An 18,351-nucleotide genomic window follows, 5' to 3' on the forward strand; every position below is an offset into this window, starting at 1 on the left:
GCAAATTAGCAATTCGATTTTGTTATTCACCAATTAGACACTGATTGACCTCCATACAAAAATGCCTCACTTCGTGGACAGATTTTGGGCTATTTGGAATCCTTTGGACGTCCCTAAACAAAATATTAACCCTAACCTTAACCTCTACTCTAACCTAACTCTAATTTTAACCATTTTAAATGGCAACGTCATGGGTTAGGGGTGTCCCAATGATGCAAGATAGCATGGATAGTTCTACAATTGGTGACGTTGAGAATATACCAACTCAACATTAAAGCAGGAAATGGGGGCGCTGAAACATTTACCAATACTCCTTTTGAGTGAAAAGTCAAATAAAACACATTATTGTGTAGGATTAGAATTATACAAATTAACCAATATTCGTTTCAGGACAATATAAACGAAAGTGAGTCGTTTGAGCGAGTTCTGGGTGCATAAAATAGCATCAACCTGCGCACGTTTGAGCGTCATACGTGTCCCAACTCTAGTTTCATGTTGCCAACGATACTTCAGGATGACAGCTGGGCATTTGTTTTTTCAATGTTAATATAATCATGGAAATAATATTTCAATGAAATATTCGACAAATGGAAGATCAAACAAGTGGTGAGGCAGTTGCTACCCAATTGGCTGATTTTAAAATGACAGCAAGGACCTATTACACTCTAGCCGTGGAGAAAGTGAGAGATGTGAGTGTCAAATCCAGTTAGCATGCTAGATGGCTAGCTTGGACTAGTCAATGCTAAAAACATCAAATGGTGTAGCTAGCGTTACCCAACTTTGTAATTTCTGTGAATTCAATGATTCATTGTGTAGGACTGTCAAATATGGCTTATCTACATTGTTTAGTTAACTAGTTAGCTAGTGTCTTGTCTTGTTGTCCACGAGAACACTGTTACCTGGTAAGATATCGGAACGTAAACTAATGACATGTTAGCTCATTTAGCCAGCTAACTAACGTTAGCTATCTATTGCATCCTAATGTAAGTGTGTTCACACTTGACTTTGTCCCTTTCAGTCAATTTTTGTGAACTCGAGAGGTACGGTTCGGTTCGCTTGAATTCAGAGGTACGGTTCCCTTTTTTAGGGTATTGTGAACACAAAACTCCCCAGGTTCGCTTGTAATTATTCCTGTACCACACACTAGACTACTGCAACACCTGTCCCCCTACCATAAACCCTCACATTGGTGCAACAAAAGAGAGAAGATGATGTGCAGATTCGCGGGGGAAAAGCGTGCTGTTTTTAGATATTGATTAAGGATTGTCAAGGATGCGCGGAAATTCAAAAATAGTGTGTGTGGTGCGGGTATACTGACAAGCGAACCTGGGAAGCTTTCTGTTCACATTGCCCTAAAAAAAAAGTGAACCGGACCGCAGAATTCATGCAAACCGATCTCAAAACTAAAAAATAAGCCAACCGCACTGAGTTCACAAACATTTACTGAAATTGAGTGTTAAAACACCCTAAGTAGCTAGATAGGTGCCTAGTTAGTTTCACGTTTGAAGTTTAATGTCACATACACAAGTATAGTGAAATACAGTTCTTGCAAACTCAAAACCCAACAATGCAATAATCAATAACAATGTAATATAAAAATATATATACAAATAAACACCCAATAAATATGACCAACACAATAAGTAAGTAAGCATACTATGTACAGGGTCAGTTACAGTACCGTATTTACAATGTGCAGAGATACTGGAGTGATGGTAGATATGTATATGGGAAAGGTGTCTAGGCATCAGGATATAAGATAAACAGAGTAGTAGCTATTTATCAGTCTTATTGCTTGGGGATAGAAGCTGTTCAAGAGGCTGTTGGTGCCAGACTTAATGCACCGGTATCACTTGCTGTGCAGAAGCAGAGTGAATAGTCTATGGCTAGGGAGGTTGGAGTCTTCAACGATTGTCCGGGCCTTCCTACCACACTGCCTGATATAAATGTCCTGGATGCCAGGGAGCTCTGCCCCAGTGAAGTACTGGGCTGTCCTCACCACCCTCTTTATCGCCATGTGATTGAGGGCAGTACTTTTGCCATACCAGGCAGTGATGCAGCCAGTCAAAATACTCTCAATGGTACAGCTGTATAACTTTTTGAGGGCCCATGCTATCGCAGCTTCTTCATGACTGTGTGCGTGTGTTTGGACCATATTAAGTCTTTTGTGATTTGGACCCCAAGGAACTTGAAGCTCTCGAACTGCTCCACTGCGTCCCCGTTGATGTGGATGGGGGCATGCTCACTCTTCCTGTTTCCTGTAGTCCACGATCGGCTCCTTGGTCTTACTGACGTTGAGGGATAGGTTGTTGTTCTGGCACCACACTGCCAGGTCACTGATTGCCTCTCTGTAGGGTGACTCATCGTTGCCGGGGATCCGGCCTACCATTTGTTGTGTTGTCAGCAAACTTGATGATTGTGTTGGAGTTGTGCGTGGCCACTCATTTGTGGTTGAACAGCGAGTACAGGAGGGGACTAAGCACACAACCCTGTGTTGAGGGTCAGCGTGACCGAGTTAATGTTGCCTACCCTCACCACCTGGGGTCGGCCCGTCGGGAAGTCCAGGATCCAGTTGCAGAGGGAAGTGTTCAGACCCAGAGTCCTAAGCTTGGTGACGAACTTGGAGTAGACAATGGTGTTAAATGCGAGCTTGTTGTGGCTCCTTGTTGCAATCACTTTACTTTTCAATCACTCACAACAACTAGCTGTGTGTCTGTGTTTTAGAGGAAGTTGGACGTTAGCATTTTGACTGTTATGTACCCACAATCTAGGGCCTGAAACCTGAATAAAAATACTATAGCAAGTCCTTTGATTGTAAGCAATTTGTCTGATTTTCTACCCAGGTTGTGTCATCCCTTCCTGATGACGTAAGGCCAGGTCCTGACCTGTATGGACTTCCATGGGAAGCTGTCATCATCACTACGTTACTGGGGTTGGGCACCCTCCTATTGTTCACCTGCAGGTTCTACCAATGTGTAAGTTGACTGTCTGATATTTATACTAGCATGCAAGTATAGAGATGAACAACAGCATTCTTTCTTTTGATCGGGGAGTGACCAAGCTCACAAAATTGTTGTTATTTCCAGATAAAGAGCAGACTATATTCTGGCAAAGAGAGGCGGATGGGCCTGAAGGTGGCTCAACTATTAGATGAAAAGTGCAAAGTACTTAAGACTTTGAGTGAGGTTCAACAAAAAGTGAGTCTTATGTCAAAGAATGCAGTGTGTGTGTTTCTGACTGACTGGATTCGCAAACTATTCAATGCAATGCCCCCGGAAATTAATGTTTTGTATAGACCTGTGTGTTATGAATGCCTTTGCTACTGTTTGTTTATGTTTATTATGTACCTTTTTTAGTATGAAAAACTGGAATCTGCCCTGTGGAATAGTGGCGTTTTGGCTCACGCCGCAGAGAGGGAGAATCTGGAGGTAAGACACAAATTACACAGTATAATTGTTCTCAATACTGAATAAAGATTCTCATAAATGGTATAAAAGGACTTGGTATGCGTGTGACTTTCAAGTCAGAGGAAACCTATAATGGTCTCCTCTTCAGGTGATGTTCCAGAGGCTGAAACAGTCAAATACACAGCTTGGAGATGATATAGAAAGGTTAAAGGAGGACCTACATATCCAGAGAGCGAGGAGGTTGCAACAGGAGAAGACAGTGAGTTTGACTTCGGACTGGACATTTTTCACCTTTTCCTGTGTTTTGATGTTTATGCGTTACATCTTTTATTTTTTCAGTTTCAATCTTTGCTCTCATATTTCACAGTTCATTTATTTTTGAGATGTGGTGATTTGTGTGATTTTTACAGATTGCAGATATGCAGGAAACCTTGAAAACTGTAGAAGAAGAAACCAGGGACCTCAAGTCCCAGACAGAACAGGTGAAGTATGACGCTGACACTGGTCCGCATTACAGTGTTATATATCATGAACAACACGTTAATGGTAATTCCTTCCTGTTCGGCATGTTAATCATGTCGGGGCGGCAGGTAGCCTAGTGGTTAGAGCCTAGTGTTGGACTAGTAACCGAAAGGTTGCAAGATCGAATCCCCGAGCTGACCAGGTAAAAATTTGTCGTTCTGCACCTGAACAAGACCGTTAGTTAACCCACTGTTCCTAGGCCGTCATTGAAAATAAGAATTTGTTCTTAACTGACTTGCCTAGTTAAATAAAGGTAAAATTTAAAAAATGTCCACACACTTAGAGCCAGGATAGATGTAACACATTTTGCTCTTTTCAGGCACAGACAACCCTAAAAATATATGACATGAACAGTGAGAGGAATCAGAATAATCTGGAGGCAGCAAAAGAAGAGAAGGCCTTGCTCCAGGAGAAAAATGCACAGGTATGTAACCTGACATATAATATGTCCATTTACAGCTATACAGTGCCCACGAATCAGAGCCATTGATATCTGTATGTATGGCTCAGTCACTTATTGTGTTTTATACTCCAGTTCCATATCAGGCCTGGTTGCCGTTTATACAAAGAACCTGCATGGGTTGTGCTGAAGAGAAAGCAGAAAGTGTCCTATATTCTGGTGGGGTCCTCACCCTCTCCCCCTCTTCCCACAGCTGGTCCAGGAAGCAGAGGACTGGGGGGAGCGGATGAGTGAACTGGAGGAGGAGATGAGGATGTGTGAGAGCTCCTACACTGGAATGGTGCAGGATGCTGCCACGAAAGACGAGAGCATCAAGGTTTGCATTCATATTACTGCACTGGCAAAAACCACATGCAGCTAAATGTGTGCCTATAACAAACATTTGCATATTCTTCCCTGTACTGGGAAAAAGCAATCACCACACACTTTGAATATTACTGAGGGTGTCAACTAGGACTGTTGAAGACCAGATTAAATCAAAGAATAGTCTGATCGGTGACAATATTAGCCTATCACTTGTGAATTATATATTATCATTTGTGAATGATGCCCAGCATAAGAAACAATGCCTTTTTTTTTTGCGACTCATAGTCGCACACCTCATGTAGCCTAGCCCATAGGTTTGTATCACAACTAAAGTGGCCAAATAACTTCTTAAAATTAAGCACATTGATCAGCTTTACAAGGGGTGTAGACCCTAACTGGCATATATAAGCAGCGAGTGAGTTTCAAGATTGGGGAAGATAATTTTCACCATAAAATGCACCTTTATAATAAAAGCATTACATGCATAATTGCATTTACGGTCATTTTTGATAATGGTGTTTTGAAACATTCGGGCCTGTGCACATTGCTGTGTTTTATAATGTGAAGAAATAGCCTAATAGTTTATCAACATTTTTAAGCTAAACGTTCTGATCTGTTGCGTCAGCCACATTGCATAAAAAACGTTTGCATCATTTGGGATCTATCACATCCCACAACTGTCCCAGACTGTTTGAAATATTTATTTCTTGCACAGAGTAGAATAGGTCGACTTTTGTACTTTGGGGGATAGTAGATTGACATAGGCTAGTGCTTTTGTTGTTTGTTAGGCCACCACATCTTGTTGACTGACAAAATATCTTCAATATGCACTTCTGAATTGGATAAGGGCGCAGTTGCGTCCCTGATGTTTCTGTCTTAACTTGTAGCCTGTGAGGAAGACCGATCTCAAAACACAAAAAAAAGATCACGTGATGGAAAGCAGTGTGAGTGAGAGACGCTTCGGATTGCACAGCACACACCGGGAGTAGGGCTCAATGCAGCACTCTGGCCGCAAAAGGCATGGATTTTTTAGGGGGCGCGTTATGGCCGCAAAGGGGTTGCCGCCATGAAATTTGAGGAATTATCAAGTGCTTGTCAAATTTGTGAATGAGACTATTTGTGTGTACAGCCTTGCGCAAAACAGACTTCATTCAAATCATCATTCGTCTCATCATGCAGCCTTACAATGTATTAAAAATCAAAACATATAGCCCAATATTTGTAGAACTTAAGTTATTTTAATAACTCTAAATTAAGCATATAGGAGTGCCTATTTCTTTGTTAACCGCTCAACACAGAATAGCCTCGTGTGCACTCACTGAAATTGTTTGGAGAAAATATTTATATTTGTTCAGCTTTGTTCATTTGTATTCTTCGTACTATAATATAAAATAAGGCCAGGGAATTATAAGCAAATCTTGTCTGCTAAATTAACTAGTGTAGCCCACAGCCATTTGGCACAGCCACATCAGTACCTAACATAAGGACATCTGAGTTCTATTCTTTTCTTCTGAAATAGACTACATGTTCTTCATATCATGCTTCTTTAGACCTGTGTAAAATAATGGATTTATTGTGAAGGTGTAGGCTATATTACATGGATTTATTAGACTTTTAAAAATGGCTTGTAGGTGGCAGGTAGCCTATTGGTTAGAGTGTTGGATGAGTAACCGAAAGGTTGTTAGATCGAATCCCCGAGCTGACAAGGTAAAAATATGTCGTTCTGCCCCTGAGCAAGGCAGTTAACCCACTGTTCCTAGGCTGTCATTGTAAATAAGAATTTGTTCTTAACTGACTTGCCTAGTTAAATAAATAAAAACATGTGTGGAAGCCAGGATATGCTTAATGTTTTTATATTAACGGTCAATTACCGTGAGACCGACAGTTTATTTGCTTGACAATCACCGGCTGATGACATTTTGTGACCGCCACAGCCCTAGTGTCAACTAACAATTAGTTAGGCTGCGCCACTTAGGGTGTCAACTATTTGAGGCTATGGTCATAATGGTAATCCTCGATTGCCTGTTAATTATTGTAAATGGTATATACTGTGTTTTGTTGTATCACTCAACAAAATAAGTTTCCTTGGGGAAAAAACTATAGTTATTTAAATGGTAAAGCCTTCTCACGCTTTCTCTCGCTCTCACTCTCTCTCTCTCCATTAGTCCCTGACAGACTGCCTGTTGAAGATAAAGGACTGGGACTCAGTGCTGGAGGACGGAGCCAACGGAGAGGAGAGAAATGGGACACGAGGGGTGGAAAATAGAGAGGGGCCAGGTGAGGTTCCGGTAGATAAGACTACAACCGCCAGTAGGTATGATCAACTGGCTTTCGCTCACCATCTCTTCGTATTATTATGCATGATCATCGGATGGGATTAAAAACAACAACATTTGTGTCAGGATATTGAGGAAGTGGGATATCTGTGTCTTCCCAGATGTAACTTTTTTTTTTTATACACAGATAACCATCAACGACAAAGAATACAGAAACTCATTCATGCAGCCAAGGTATGTCTTCACTTAAATAAAATTCTGTTTTACAAACAAAACTCTTGTCAGCAATAGATGGGAAATGAGACTTGTTTTTTATTTTTTATTTTTTCAGATGAATGCAGACTTGAAGTCGGTGGATGAAGACAAGGACAGGGTGTTTGCCAAGCTAGCAAATGAAGTCAAGGCCATGGAGGATCTCCAAGGTAAGCAGAGTATTATGCTGTTCAGTAGTAACTTTTCACTGCGGAGAACAAAGCAAGAAAATAACAAGGTTAATTTTATAATGTACATAAAATGACTAGGTTTATATTGAAATGAGCTTCAGTTGTTCATGATACAACAGACACAAAGGGTTGGTTTCCCAGACGCATATTAAGCCTTGTCCTCCTAAAAAGGACATGCGTCAGTGTCCGGGAAACCGGCCTAAACTGCTGTAAACTTCTGACCTTTAACGAAAAACCATGTCTAGTTTTTAACACCAGGTTGACTCTTGGGTTGCAGAGGGGATTAAGAAACTTGAGAATGAGAAGGACTCTCTGCAGACCGAGAGTGAGAAGTACACGGGCCAGGTGCAGAAACTACAACAGAAACTGCAGATCATGACGGAGATGTACCAGGAGAATGAGCTCAAACTACACAGGTACTGTACAGGAGCCACTCTAAGGCTGACCCAAATGCACAGCTTCATCCATGAACATTATGTCATTTTATACAGGCTGATCATAACAAACAAAAAAACATTTATGAAGGATAATGGCTGATTTATGAAAGTTTGGTTACACTTCATAATAACTATATTCAATAAGTGGGACTATTGAACTGCTGCATGCCTGGTAATATAATACTATATGTAATTTAGCAGACACTTATGCAAAGCAACGTAGTCATGCGTGCATACCTTTTTTATGCCAATGGGCATCGAACCCACTATCTGTGGCATTGCAAGCGCCATGCTCTAACAACTGAGATGCACTGGACCACACAAGGCCTGGTAATGTTTGTCTGATCATGGCTGTTCCACTCTGTGGTATGCATATAATGGGTGTTCTCCCTGGTGTCAGGATGCTGACGGTGGAGGAGAGGGAGCGTCTGCAGAAGGAGGAAAAGCTGACCAAGGCTGACAGGAGTATCAGCCTGGCCGTGGAGGAGCTCAGCAGCTACAGGTCGGCTACTGGACATACACACACACACACACACACACACACACAAACAAACCATCCCTGACTCCAGATATCACCTGTCTCCAAACCTACCCTGCAAATCTCTTGTTTACTGTGTTTTCATACAGGCCTGAAATTTAAAGGTATACTTACTTCCAGTACACTTGCTGTCAATCGAATACATCCAATTAATTTTGTGAAACATAGAGTTGCACATGTCAAAAAAATTTCGCAGGGCATTTTGTATTGCGAGTGCTTGCATCAAGGTGCTGTTTTGTTTCCACACAAAGGCAAAGAGCACAAGACCTGGAGGATGAGCTGGAGAAGACCAACCAGGCCTACAAGATCCAGGTGGGAGATCTGACAGTCTGTCATAAGAGGCGGGAAAACATAAACCACATGCAATTATCTGATGTATGGCCAATAACAAATGTCATTCTCCCTCCATTTTTCAGATAACCTCCCAGGAAAAGAAGGCACACAATAACTGGGTAAGTACATAGTAGTAACATACATACACACACTATGGCGCACACCTCAGCTCATAGTCATGTTAAAGAGCAACTGAATGCATTTCTGGTTGAAAACAGCCTATGTGGCATCGATATTAGAAATGTTTATTCCAGTGCCAAAATTGACTAAAGTGTAAGTAGGATAATTTTGGTCATAAGGTTCCTAAACTGAGTTTTGTGAGATTTGTGTAACTGAGGTCATCACAATTTACATAAGGGCTGGGTTTGGATTGCAACCATGCCGACTAACACGAGACGGTAACGCCAAAAATCTGCTCTGATTGCGCTCTATCCAATCGCAGAACCTCCAGGCAGTGAGACAAACTTGCCCAAACACTGCAAGACAGATGCAAACTCCGGTAATGGATTGTAAAAAAAAAAGTATAATTTTTAAATGAATAAATAAAAAAACTGCACCGAAGCGCACACGTCGCCACTCGCCAGTGACTTGATAAGCTGATTAGCTAACATGGCCTGCCTGCTAGCTACTACTACATGGAACTTAGCTAGCTAGTGATGTTTGGGCACTGGTAAACAGCGTGAAGCTTTTGCTTTATTTAAGATTTTTTTGACAGCTTGCTGATGATGTTGTAGACATGTTCTCCGAAATCAGTCATGAGTGCAGCCAGCAGCAGCTGACTCAGTACACTTGAGAAATACTGCACCAAACACCTTAGTCACACAATTTTACATCTAGCTAAGACCTTAGATCAATTCTGACTATTTTGAGGAAGTGATAGTGGCTATGTTGCCACAGTGTCTCAAGAGGGACAAACAACCGTAACTACCATGGTACGATCTACAAACATGACACACACACATCAAGCCACACCCCCAAGACCCACATCAAATTTTTCTTGATGAGCAGCAGAAAGACACATGTGGGATCGGTGCTTAAATAGGATTTCCTCAGCTTGGCAACTCATCTGTAACCTCTATTGTCTGCATTGTAGCTAGCAGCACGAGCTGCTGACCGTGACCTGGCTGACATTAAAAGAGAGAATGCACACCTCAGGCAAAAGTAAGTACTAAAGAAAACAGTCAGTTTCACCAGACACCAGTGTTGTCATGTGTTGCTACAAAATAGTATTTCCCTGCAGTGTGGAAAGTATTCTCCAGCTTGTGGTGTGTCTCCATGCAGATTGACTGATACTCAGTTCAAGCTAGATCTGGTGGAGAAAGACCCCTATGCTCTGGACAACATGGGCAGACCTCCATTCAGAGGTGAGTCTACAATAACCCTCCTATCACCCTAACTATAATCATATCCTCCGCTGAATCCTAACTCGCCCCCTAGCTCCTATTCCCTACATTGAGACAATTAGATAGGTGAAAGCAATATGGCGACAATCCGAAAGTCAAGATGAAGTTATTATTAACAGAACTACTTACAGTATATCCATCCAATCCTCTCAGATCTACAGGAGTGCCTATCGTGTAATAGGGACTAGGTGTTGAATAGGTCATTATTCTGATATCTGAACTTTCTGTCTCTCCCTGACCTGCAGGTGAAAGGTCACCGTATGGCCCCTCCCCCCTGGGTCACCCTGCCTCCGAGAACAGAACCTTCCCGTCTCCGCCCACCCTGATGGATGGCCCACCACACCTCTCTCCAAACTTCCCTCCCATGGCACCGGGAGGCAGAGGTGACTTCTCCAGTCCAAACCCCCTCTTCAGTGCAACATGTGGCACTGCACCGCAGCCAAATGTACATGGCTTGAGGCGTGTGTCCTTGAAGCATTGCAGAGTATCATGTTCTAATCGTTGGCATGTCATGAGTTTATAATTAGGATTCTATTTACGTTTTCTATTTAGTACCAACTGATGTGCCATGACATGGTGAAAATGCCATTAAGAAAGCAGGATAAATAGATTATTTAATTAAGTTTTGATTATTATTTAATCCCTGTCAATTAAATTGAGTAAAGCAATGCTGAAGTCTGTTCTTAATCACCTGATACAAATACATGCTGAATCTTAATTTGCTTGAAGGTTGATGCATCTGTTACAGAGATGCTTATCTTTATAGTCTAAATTGCCTTGGTGGTGAGCATGCACCTGCAAAATGGGGAATGATATGCAGCTGTATCACCTACAGAGGGAGCATTGTCTTTGCACATGACGCATTATTCTGGTCTTGTCATCCTTGCTTCATGAACTCATTGACATTATGCTGTCTCTCTCTTTCTTGCTCACCTACCACTCCCACATGTCTCTCTCACATAACCAGTATCCCGAGGCCTAGTAGATCCCACCGGTGGGGTGGACTCTGATCGGAGTGGTGGTCCTCACTCTGACAGTGGCTCGCTATCTCCCACCTGGGAGAGGGATCGCAGGGGCCCACCTATACCCCCTCCAGGTACAGTGATGACCACCTGCTATCGCCCCCCCCCCCCCTTTATGATCTCAGCAGCCCCCCCAATCACTACAGACAGCAGTTATTCTAATCTTCTAGCCTACTATATTGTGTGTGAAAAATACTCATTCAGTATCAGCCCTAAAGGGTGTGTGTTCGTTATTTATTTACGTCAGTATGATTTACCATCTTTTGCTATGTAAAGATGTCCGTACTTTCTTTTGGGTTGCGGAGAAATATAATTAGTTATAGGGTGAGAGTGAGTTATATTTGTTAATCGACTGTCAGATTATTTCACAGCTTAACAATTCCCCTCAGTTGGTTACTGTTGTGGTCAGCCGGCCCTGTGAGAGGTTTGAGATACTCTTTATTGGTTCAAATCACTGTTGTTATCAGTCTGTGAGGTGCAGGCCTAGTCGTGGTCAGTGAGTGTATGACTACTCTATATATATATATATATACAAAAGTATGTGGACACCCCTTCAAATTAGTGGATTCAGCTATTTCAGCCACACCTTTTGCTGACAGGTGTATAAAATTAAGCACACAGCCTTACTGAGGAGCTCAATGACTTTCAATGTGGCTGCCTTTCCAACAAGTCAGTTTGTCACATTTCTGCCCTGCTAGAGCTGCCACGCTCAACTGTAAGTGCTGTTATTGTGAAGTGGAAACGTCTAGGAGCAACCATGGGTCAGCCGTGAAGTGGTAGGCCACACAAGCTCACAAAATGGGACCGCCAAGTGCTGTAGTGCATAAAAACTGTCTGTCCTCTGTTGCAACACTCTACCTATTTCCAAACAGCCTCTGGAAGCAATTTCAGCACAATAACTGTTTGTCGGGAGCTTCATGAAATGTTTTTTTTTACAATGCTACCTGCCCGACTGCGTAGTGCCAACTGTAAAGTTTGGTGGAGGAGGAATAATGGACTGAGACTGTTTTTCATGGTTTGGGCTAGGCCCCTTAGTTCAAGTGAAGGGTAATCTTAACGCTACAGCATACAATGACATTGTAGACGATTCTGTGCTTCCAACTTTGTGGCAACAGTTTGGAAAAGGCCCTTTCCTGTTTCAGCATGACAATGCCCCTGTGCACAAAGCGAGATCCTTACATAAATGGTTTGTCGAGATCGGTGTGGAAGAAATTGACTGGCCTGCACAGAACCCTGACCTCAACCCCATCGAACACCTTTGGGATGAATTGGAACGCCAACTGCGAGCCAGGCCTAATCGCCCAACCTCACTAATGTATTGAGGAGTCAGAGCCTGAGCCGCCACTGGTTTGTGTCGACTCGAACCAGGATCTCTAGTGGCACAGCTAGCACTGCGATGCAGCGTCTTAGACCACTGCGCCACTCAGGAGGCCCTGGAGCTAGGAACTTTTTAACCATTTAGTTCAGTTATCATGGGGGAGCGATTAGCATGTGGCATCACTGTATTTTGATTAGTCAACGACAATTCCATCATACCCATTCTACTACTGTCACTGTTCTGTGTACTAAGTAAATGCATCATGATTTTATGCTTGTTTTTGTTTTTTTGACCTGCAAAGAGGCTTCTGCTTTTGGCTCCAGTCCCCTTTGGACAGCACACTGGTTGTTTTGATTTGGACATTTCTGCTCTGATCCCCATCCTCAGTGCAGCTGGTCTGAATAAGGCTGCTGAAACGGTGCTCTCTCTCTCTGCTCATAAAGGGTATATGTATCCAGACCCAGGCCTTCCCTACAGGAGACCCCTGCCTGGAGCCTTTCCCCTTGGGCCTATGGGCCCCCCCCCACCCAGAGGCCCCGGTCCTACTGAGCCCCACAACTTTGGGCCCCACCCTGGAGATCAATCTGGTGAGAACCCTCCTTTTTGACCTTTTCTCTCTCTGTATTACAGTGCCGTATAATTCGTTTTAGTGATTGATACTGTATCTCTGCACCATAGCCACTCTGTCAAATAAACTTCAAAAGGATGTTTAGTGCTTGGAGTGTGTAACTGAAGTGATGAAATACATTTCAGGACAGTATCTTTTTAATGTTGACGTGATTCAGACCAAGTTCCTTTGTCAGCAGCACACTGAATTAGGAGGAGTGTACATGATTAGTATACCTCTGAAGAATAATATAATGTTAGCTAGAGAATGAGCAGGATATTTTGCCCAATGTTAGGTAACTCATTACGTAATCAGATTACTTTTATGAGTAACAGAGTAAATTTTTTAAATTGGGTGATATTATAACATTCTTTGTCAACTAACGTGTGCGTTACTTTCAGATTCATATCCATACTGGACGCTTTTCCATGATCCGATCTCGACTTGTTTCCTCATTTGATTCTTGAGCGAGCCATTGATCGCTTCTTTGATAGCAAAAGCCCGTAAAGGGCTTTCCCATCTAGTGGCAAGTGTGCCCTCTATACATCTCTAGGGTCCGTATTACGTGCAATCTATAACCAGAACTGGCGGCTCGAGAGAGATTTTGAATGAAAAGATGGCCAGATATCTGTACAGATTTTCTTAGTGTACAGTGCATTTGGAAAGTATTCAGACCTGTTTTTCCACATTTTACATTACAGCATTATTGTAAAATGTATTACATTTTTAAAAATCCTCATCAATCTACCCCATAATGACAAAGCGAAAAACATTTTTTTTTAGAAATGTTTGCTAATTTAAAAAAACATAAACAGAACTGAGACTCGAAATTGAGCTCAGGTGCATCCTGTTTACATTGATCATCCTTGAGATGTTTCTACAATTTGATTGGAGTCCACCTGTGGTAAATTAAATTGATTGGACATGATTTGGAAAGGCACACAACTGTCTATATAAGGTCCCACAGTTGACAGTGCATGTCAGAGCAAAAACCAATCCATGAGGTCCAAGGAAGAGAGCTCAAGAACGGTTGTGTCGAGTAACAGATCTGGGGAAGGGTACCAAAAAAATTCTGCAGTATTGAAGTTCCCCAAGAACACAGTGGCATCATTCTTAAATAGAATAAGTTTGGAACCAACAAGACTCTTAGAAATGGTCGCCCGGCTAAACTGCGCAATCGAGGGAGAAGGGCCTTGCTTAGAGAGGACAACGACCCTACGCACACAGCCAAGACAATGCAGGAGTGGCTTCGGTACAAGTCTCTAAACGTCCTTGAGCCAGAGCCCAGACTTGAACCCGATCAAACATCTCTGGAGAGACCTGAAAATAGCTGTGTAGCGACACTCCCCATCCAACCTGACAGAGCTTGAGAGGATCTGCAGAGAAGGGGAGAAACTCCAAATATAGGTTTGCCAAGCTTGTAGCATCATACCCAAGAAGACTGGAGGCTGTAATCGCTGTGGAAGGTGCCTCAACAAAGTACTGAGTAAAGGGTCTGAAAAATACTGAAATATCACATTTCCACAAGTTATTTATTTTTGACAAGCATTTCTAAAAACCTGTTTTTGCTTTGTTATTGTGTGTAGATAAGGGGATAAATATATATTTTTTAGAATAATACTAAGGTAACAATGTGGAAAAAGTCAAGGGGTCTGAATACTTTCTGAATGCAGTGTGTGTGTGTGTAAGCAGCCCATTTGATAGCACAGCTTTTGTAGACTATCACAGGAAAGCAGCGCCACAGATGAAAGGAGAAACTTGTGATCAAACCTGAGTTAGTAAGTAGCCTATCTTTGGTAGAGCGTGCGCGGCTCCCTCTGACAGTCAAACTGAGTTTGAGATGTTTTTTCTTTCATGAAAGTAACTCAAAGTAATAACACGTTACTTTCCACACAAAGTAATCCATAACATGTCATGTATTAATTTTTCAAGCAATACATATTAATCATAACACTGTGCCCAATGTGGAAACTCCCTTGTTTTGACAGAGTTGAGCTGATGGCATTAAAGAGCATGAATGAACCCTCTTTTCATCAAGTTCTTAAGGATTGAATGAAATAAACCCACCAAAGATTGAAGTGGATATAGCTTGGTTCTTACTGTGTTTTTTTCTCTTGTGTTCTTGCAGACTCATCATTTATGGAAAACAGCATGGGTCCTGGTGAAAATGAAAGGGATGTAAGTATTCTAACCCTTATATTAACAATACATTGGCTCATTCATGTACTGTCTCTCTGTCCATAGGTGCATATTTTGCTGTAAAACCAATTTCCCATTGGGGATCATAAAATGTTCTACTACAGGGATGGTTAACTTTGACAGGGGTGTGGGATTACAAAACATCTGAGTTTGCCATCATGGCCGCAGTGGCTCATGGGTCTGCGTACCCACATTCAAACCCACACATTGTCAGAGCTGGCCCTAGCCTTTTGGGGGCCCCGGGTGAAAGAAATCCCCCCCCCCCCCCCCAAAAGAGAAAAACAGCGCTTTGCTGCTATTCTACTTATTTGCCATGGGGTGGAGAGAAAAATGAGCAGTTTCACAGATTTTCTGCAATTCTACACATTCTACCACATTTTGAAATTGCCCTTTTATTTGACTATTTAGACTGAGTAACTAAAATTAATAGTAAATATTTTTTTCCCCTGAAATTTTTCCTGCAAAAGGGGGATCAAATTAAGATTCTACATCTATATTTAAAATGTTTCCGCAGTCCCACATGTCAGCACCTGGAGATCTGAGGATGGGGCCTCCTCCCTTAGGACCCCCTGGTATGGGTCCCCTCCCCCCCATGGACCCTTACTTTGCACGCAGAGGCCCCCCAGGCCCTTACGGACCCCCAGACTTCTTCCCCCCACGAGGTCCAGCAGGGCCACCCATAGGCAGTAAGTATTATTCTCTGTATCCCTTACATATTAAAGGCTCATATGTGCTTTGTACTTATAATGCATTTATAACTGAAGGTTTTTATGTAATTTGGTTCTATTAACAAGCTATGGGTGGGAGATGAGGAATATCATTTTATACCACATTCACTACATCTTGCAGGTTAAATGACTCTGCATGTATACTGTTAGACTGACTATACGTAAAGCTTTCCCCCTTGTTTTCCCCTGAAGTGCGAGGACCACCTCCCCCGGGAATGTTTGGGCGATTTCCACCTCTGCTGCATATGGGCTACGCTCCCATGAGGCCCCACCCAGACAGTTTTCCCCCTGGACCCCCTCCAAGGCCCTCCCCACCAGACAGCGAACAGCCTCCTGACCAGTCCCCTTCTCCACATGATGTCATCTGAGCCATCTCTCCCCCTCCCTATGAGGGAGAAACTCTCTCTCCGCCTGCTTCCTGTGTGGCACTTCACTTCCTGTTGTGCTGGTAGTGAGCGACTTAGGGTATGCTCAAGGACTGTTTCATGAAGTGTAACCAATTGTCATTTGACTGTCTTTCCCTTTTTTAGAGACCGACAGTGGAATTGTTTCCCCACTGTCTCACACACACACACCACACACACACACACACACACAAATAGATTAGTGGCTTATTAGGACTGTTGAGAGAATACAAAACCACCATGAACTGGAACTACTGAGTGATCACTGTTGCTATGTGTATTTCTGGTGTTGAATGCAGTGTATTTTTGAAGAAGTTCCATAGTTATGTGAATCTGCTGATGGTGAACTGCCTGTGAGACTGCCTTTTTCTGAGTTGTGACTTGGGCAAATTTGAGAAGGCTGTGTTTTCTTGCAATGTCAAAGCATTCTTGCCATGTGTATATATTAAGATATTGTCAATATTGTGAAAAGGGAAGTGTGTGTGTGTGTGTATACCACCCTTAGTCCATTCACGTTTTCTGTCAATTGACCTGAAAGATGTTCATTACTTTTTAGCTGGGAGTTCTTGACCGTCCATAGTTTGATCATTAAATGTCAAGAAATTAAGTAGTGTTAGCCTTGAGGGAATGAGATATTGTAAAAGTCTAATAAATTATGCTCAAGTGTTTACTTGTCTTACATTTTCATAGATCAAATGATTTAGGGGATAAGGATGGAATCACAAATTATAGAATAAATGAATGGCAACTCACTTTTCTGCTCAAGTCATCTTTACAAATGGCATGCCATATTGGTCTTCTTCAGGTAGAACTAACCCTTACATGACCTGAAAAGGACCGTAATCAGCTGTGCCATGACACAACGTCTAGCTCTGACATGTAGTTGAAGTTTACATCCATGGCCAAATACATTTAAACTCAGTTTTTCACAATTCCTGGTAAAGATTCCCTGTCTTAGGTCAATTAGGATCACCACTTTATTTTAAGAATGTGAAATGTCAGAATAGAGATTTATTTTGGCTTTTATTTCTTATCACATTCCCTGTGGGTCAGAAGTTTACATACACTCAATTAGTATTTGGTAGCATTGCCTTTCAATTGTTTAACTTGGGTCAAATGTTTTGGGTAGCCTTCCATAAGCTTCCCACAATAAGTTGGGTGAATTTTGGCCCATTCCTCCTGACAGAGTTGGTGTGACTGAGTCAGGTTTGTAGGCCTCCTTGCTCGCACAAGCTTTTTCAGTTCTGCCCACAAATCTTCTATGGGATTGAGGTCAGGGCTTTGATGGCCACTCCAATACCTTGACTTTGTCCTTAAGCCATTTTGCCACAACTTTGGAAGTATGCTTCGGGTCATTGTCCATTTGCGACCAAGCTTCAACTTCCTGACTGATGTCTTGGGATGTTTTTTCAATATATCCACATAATTTTCCTTTCTCATGTTGCCATCTATTTTGTGAAGTGCACCAGTCCCTCCTGCAGCAAAGCACCCCCACAACATGCTGCTAACCCGTGCTTCACAGTTGGGATTGTGTTTTTCGGGTTGCAAGCCTCCCTCTTTTTCCTCCAAATATAATGGTCATTATGGCCAAACAGTTCTATTTTTGTTTCATCAGACTAGAGGACATTTCTCCAAAAAGTACAATCTTTGTCCCCATGTGCGGTTGCAAACCATAGTCTGGCTTTTTTATGGTGGTTTTGGAGCCGTGGCTTCTTCCTTGCTGAGCGGCCTTTCAGGTTATGTCGATATAGACACTTTTGTAGCTGTTTCCTCCAGTATCTTCACAAGGTCCTTTGCTGTTGTTCTGGGATTGATTTGCACTTTATGCACCAAAGTACGTTAATCTCTAGGGGACAGAACGCATTTCCTCCCTGAGCGGTATGACAGCTGTGTGGTACCGTGGTGTTTATACTTGCATGCTGAACGTGGTACCTTCAGGCGTTTAGAA

General features: G+C 42.3%; 1 protein-coding gene across 2 annotated transcripts; it reads left to right on the forward strand.

Moving 5' to 3' along the window:
* The first annotated feature begins 230 nt into the window (after window positions 1-230).
* Window positions 231-17,155, forward strand: LOC110497724 (melanoma inhibitory activity protein 2). Of its 2 annotated transcripts, XM_036954702.2 has the most exons (23): window positions 231-689; window positions 2,844-2,975; window positions 3,087-3,197; window positions 3,357-3,428; window positions 3,556-3,666; window positions 3,818-3,889; window positions 4,249-4,353; window positions 4,583-4,705; window positions 6,861-6,972; window positions 7,159-7,205; window positions 7,303-7,393; window positions 7,692-7,830; window positions 8,252-8,353; window positions 8,641-8,701; window positions 8,806-8,841; window positions 9,816-9,883; window positions 10,004-10,086; window positions 10,371-10,508; window positions 11,093-11,221; window positions 12,909-13,052; window positions 15,201-15,250; window positions 15,786-15,957; window positions 16,192-17,155. In XM_036954702.2, exons 1-23 carry the CDS (start codon window positions 588-590, stop codon window positions 16,365-16,367), a joined length of 2,376 nt encoding a protein of 791 aa, XP_036810597.2. In that variant the 5' UTR covers window positions 231-587; the 3' UTR covers window positions 16,368-17,155. The 2 variants fall into 2 exon arrangements, with proteins under 2 accessions (XP_036810597.2, XP_021429716.3); XM_021574041.3 differs by lacking the exon at window positions 11,093-11,221.
* The last annotated feature ends 1,196 nt before the right edge of the window (window positions 17,156-18,351 follow it).

Source organism: Oncorhynchus mykiss, chromosome 19 (assembly GCF_057628025.1).
Source record: "Oncorhynchus mykiss isolate SJ-2025 chromosome 19, ASM5762802v1, whole genome shotgun sequence".
Classification (NCBI taxonomy): Eukaryota; Metazoa; Chordata; class Actinopteri; order Salmoniformes; family Salmonidae; genus Oncorhynchus; species Oncorhynchus mykiss.

What these genes read in the sequence shown, in the direction of transcription:
- LOC110497724 (XM_036954702.2), top strand. Translation starts at nt 588, where the DNA reads ATGGAAGATCAAACAAGTGGTGAGGCAGTTGCTACCCAATTGGCTGAT. An exon ending in CAGAGAGGGAGAATCTGGAG is followed by an intron (nt 3,429 to 3,555) that starts GTAAGACACAAA and finishes TCTCCTCTTCAG; the next exon opens with GTGATGTTCCAGAGGCTGAA. An exon ending in CCCACCTATACCCCCTCCAG is followed by an intron (nt 11,222 to 12,908) that starts GTACAGTGATGA and finishes CTGCTCATAAAG; the next exon opens with GGTATATGTATCCAGACCCA.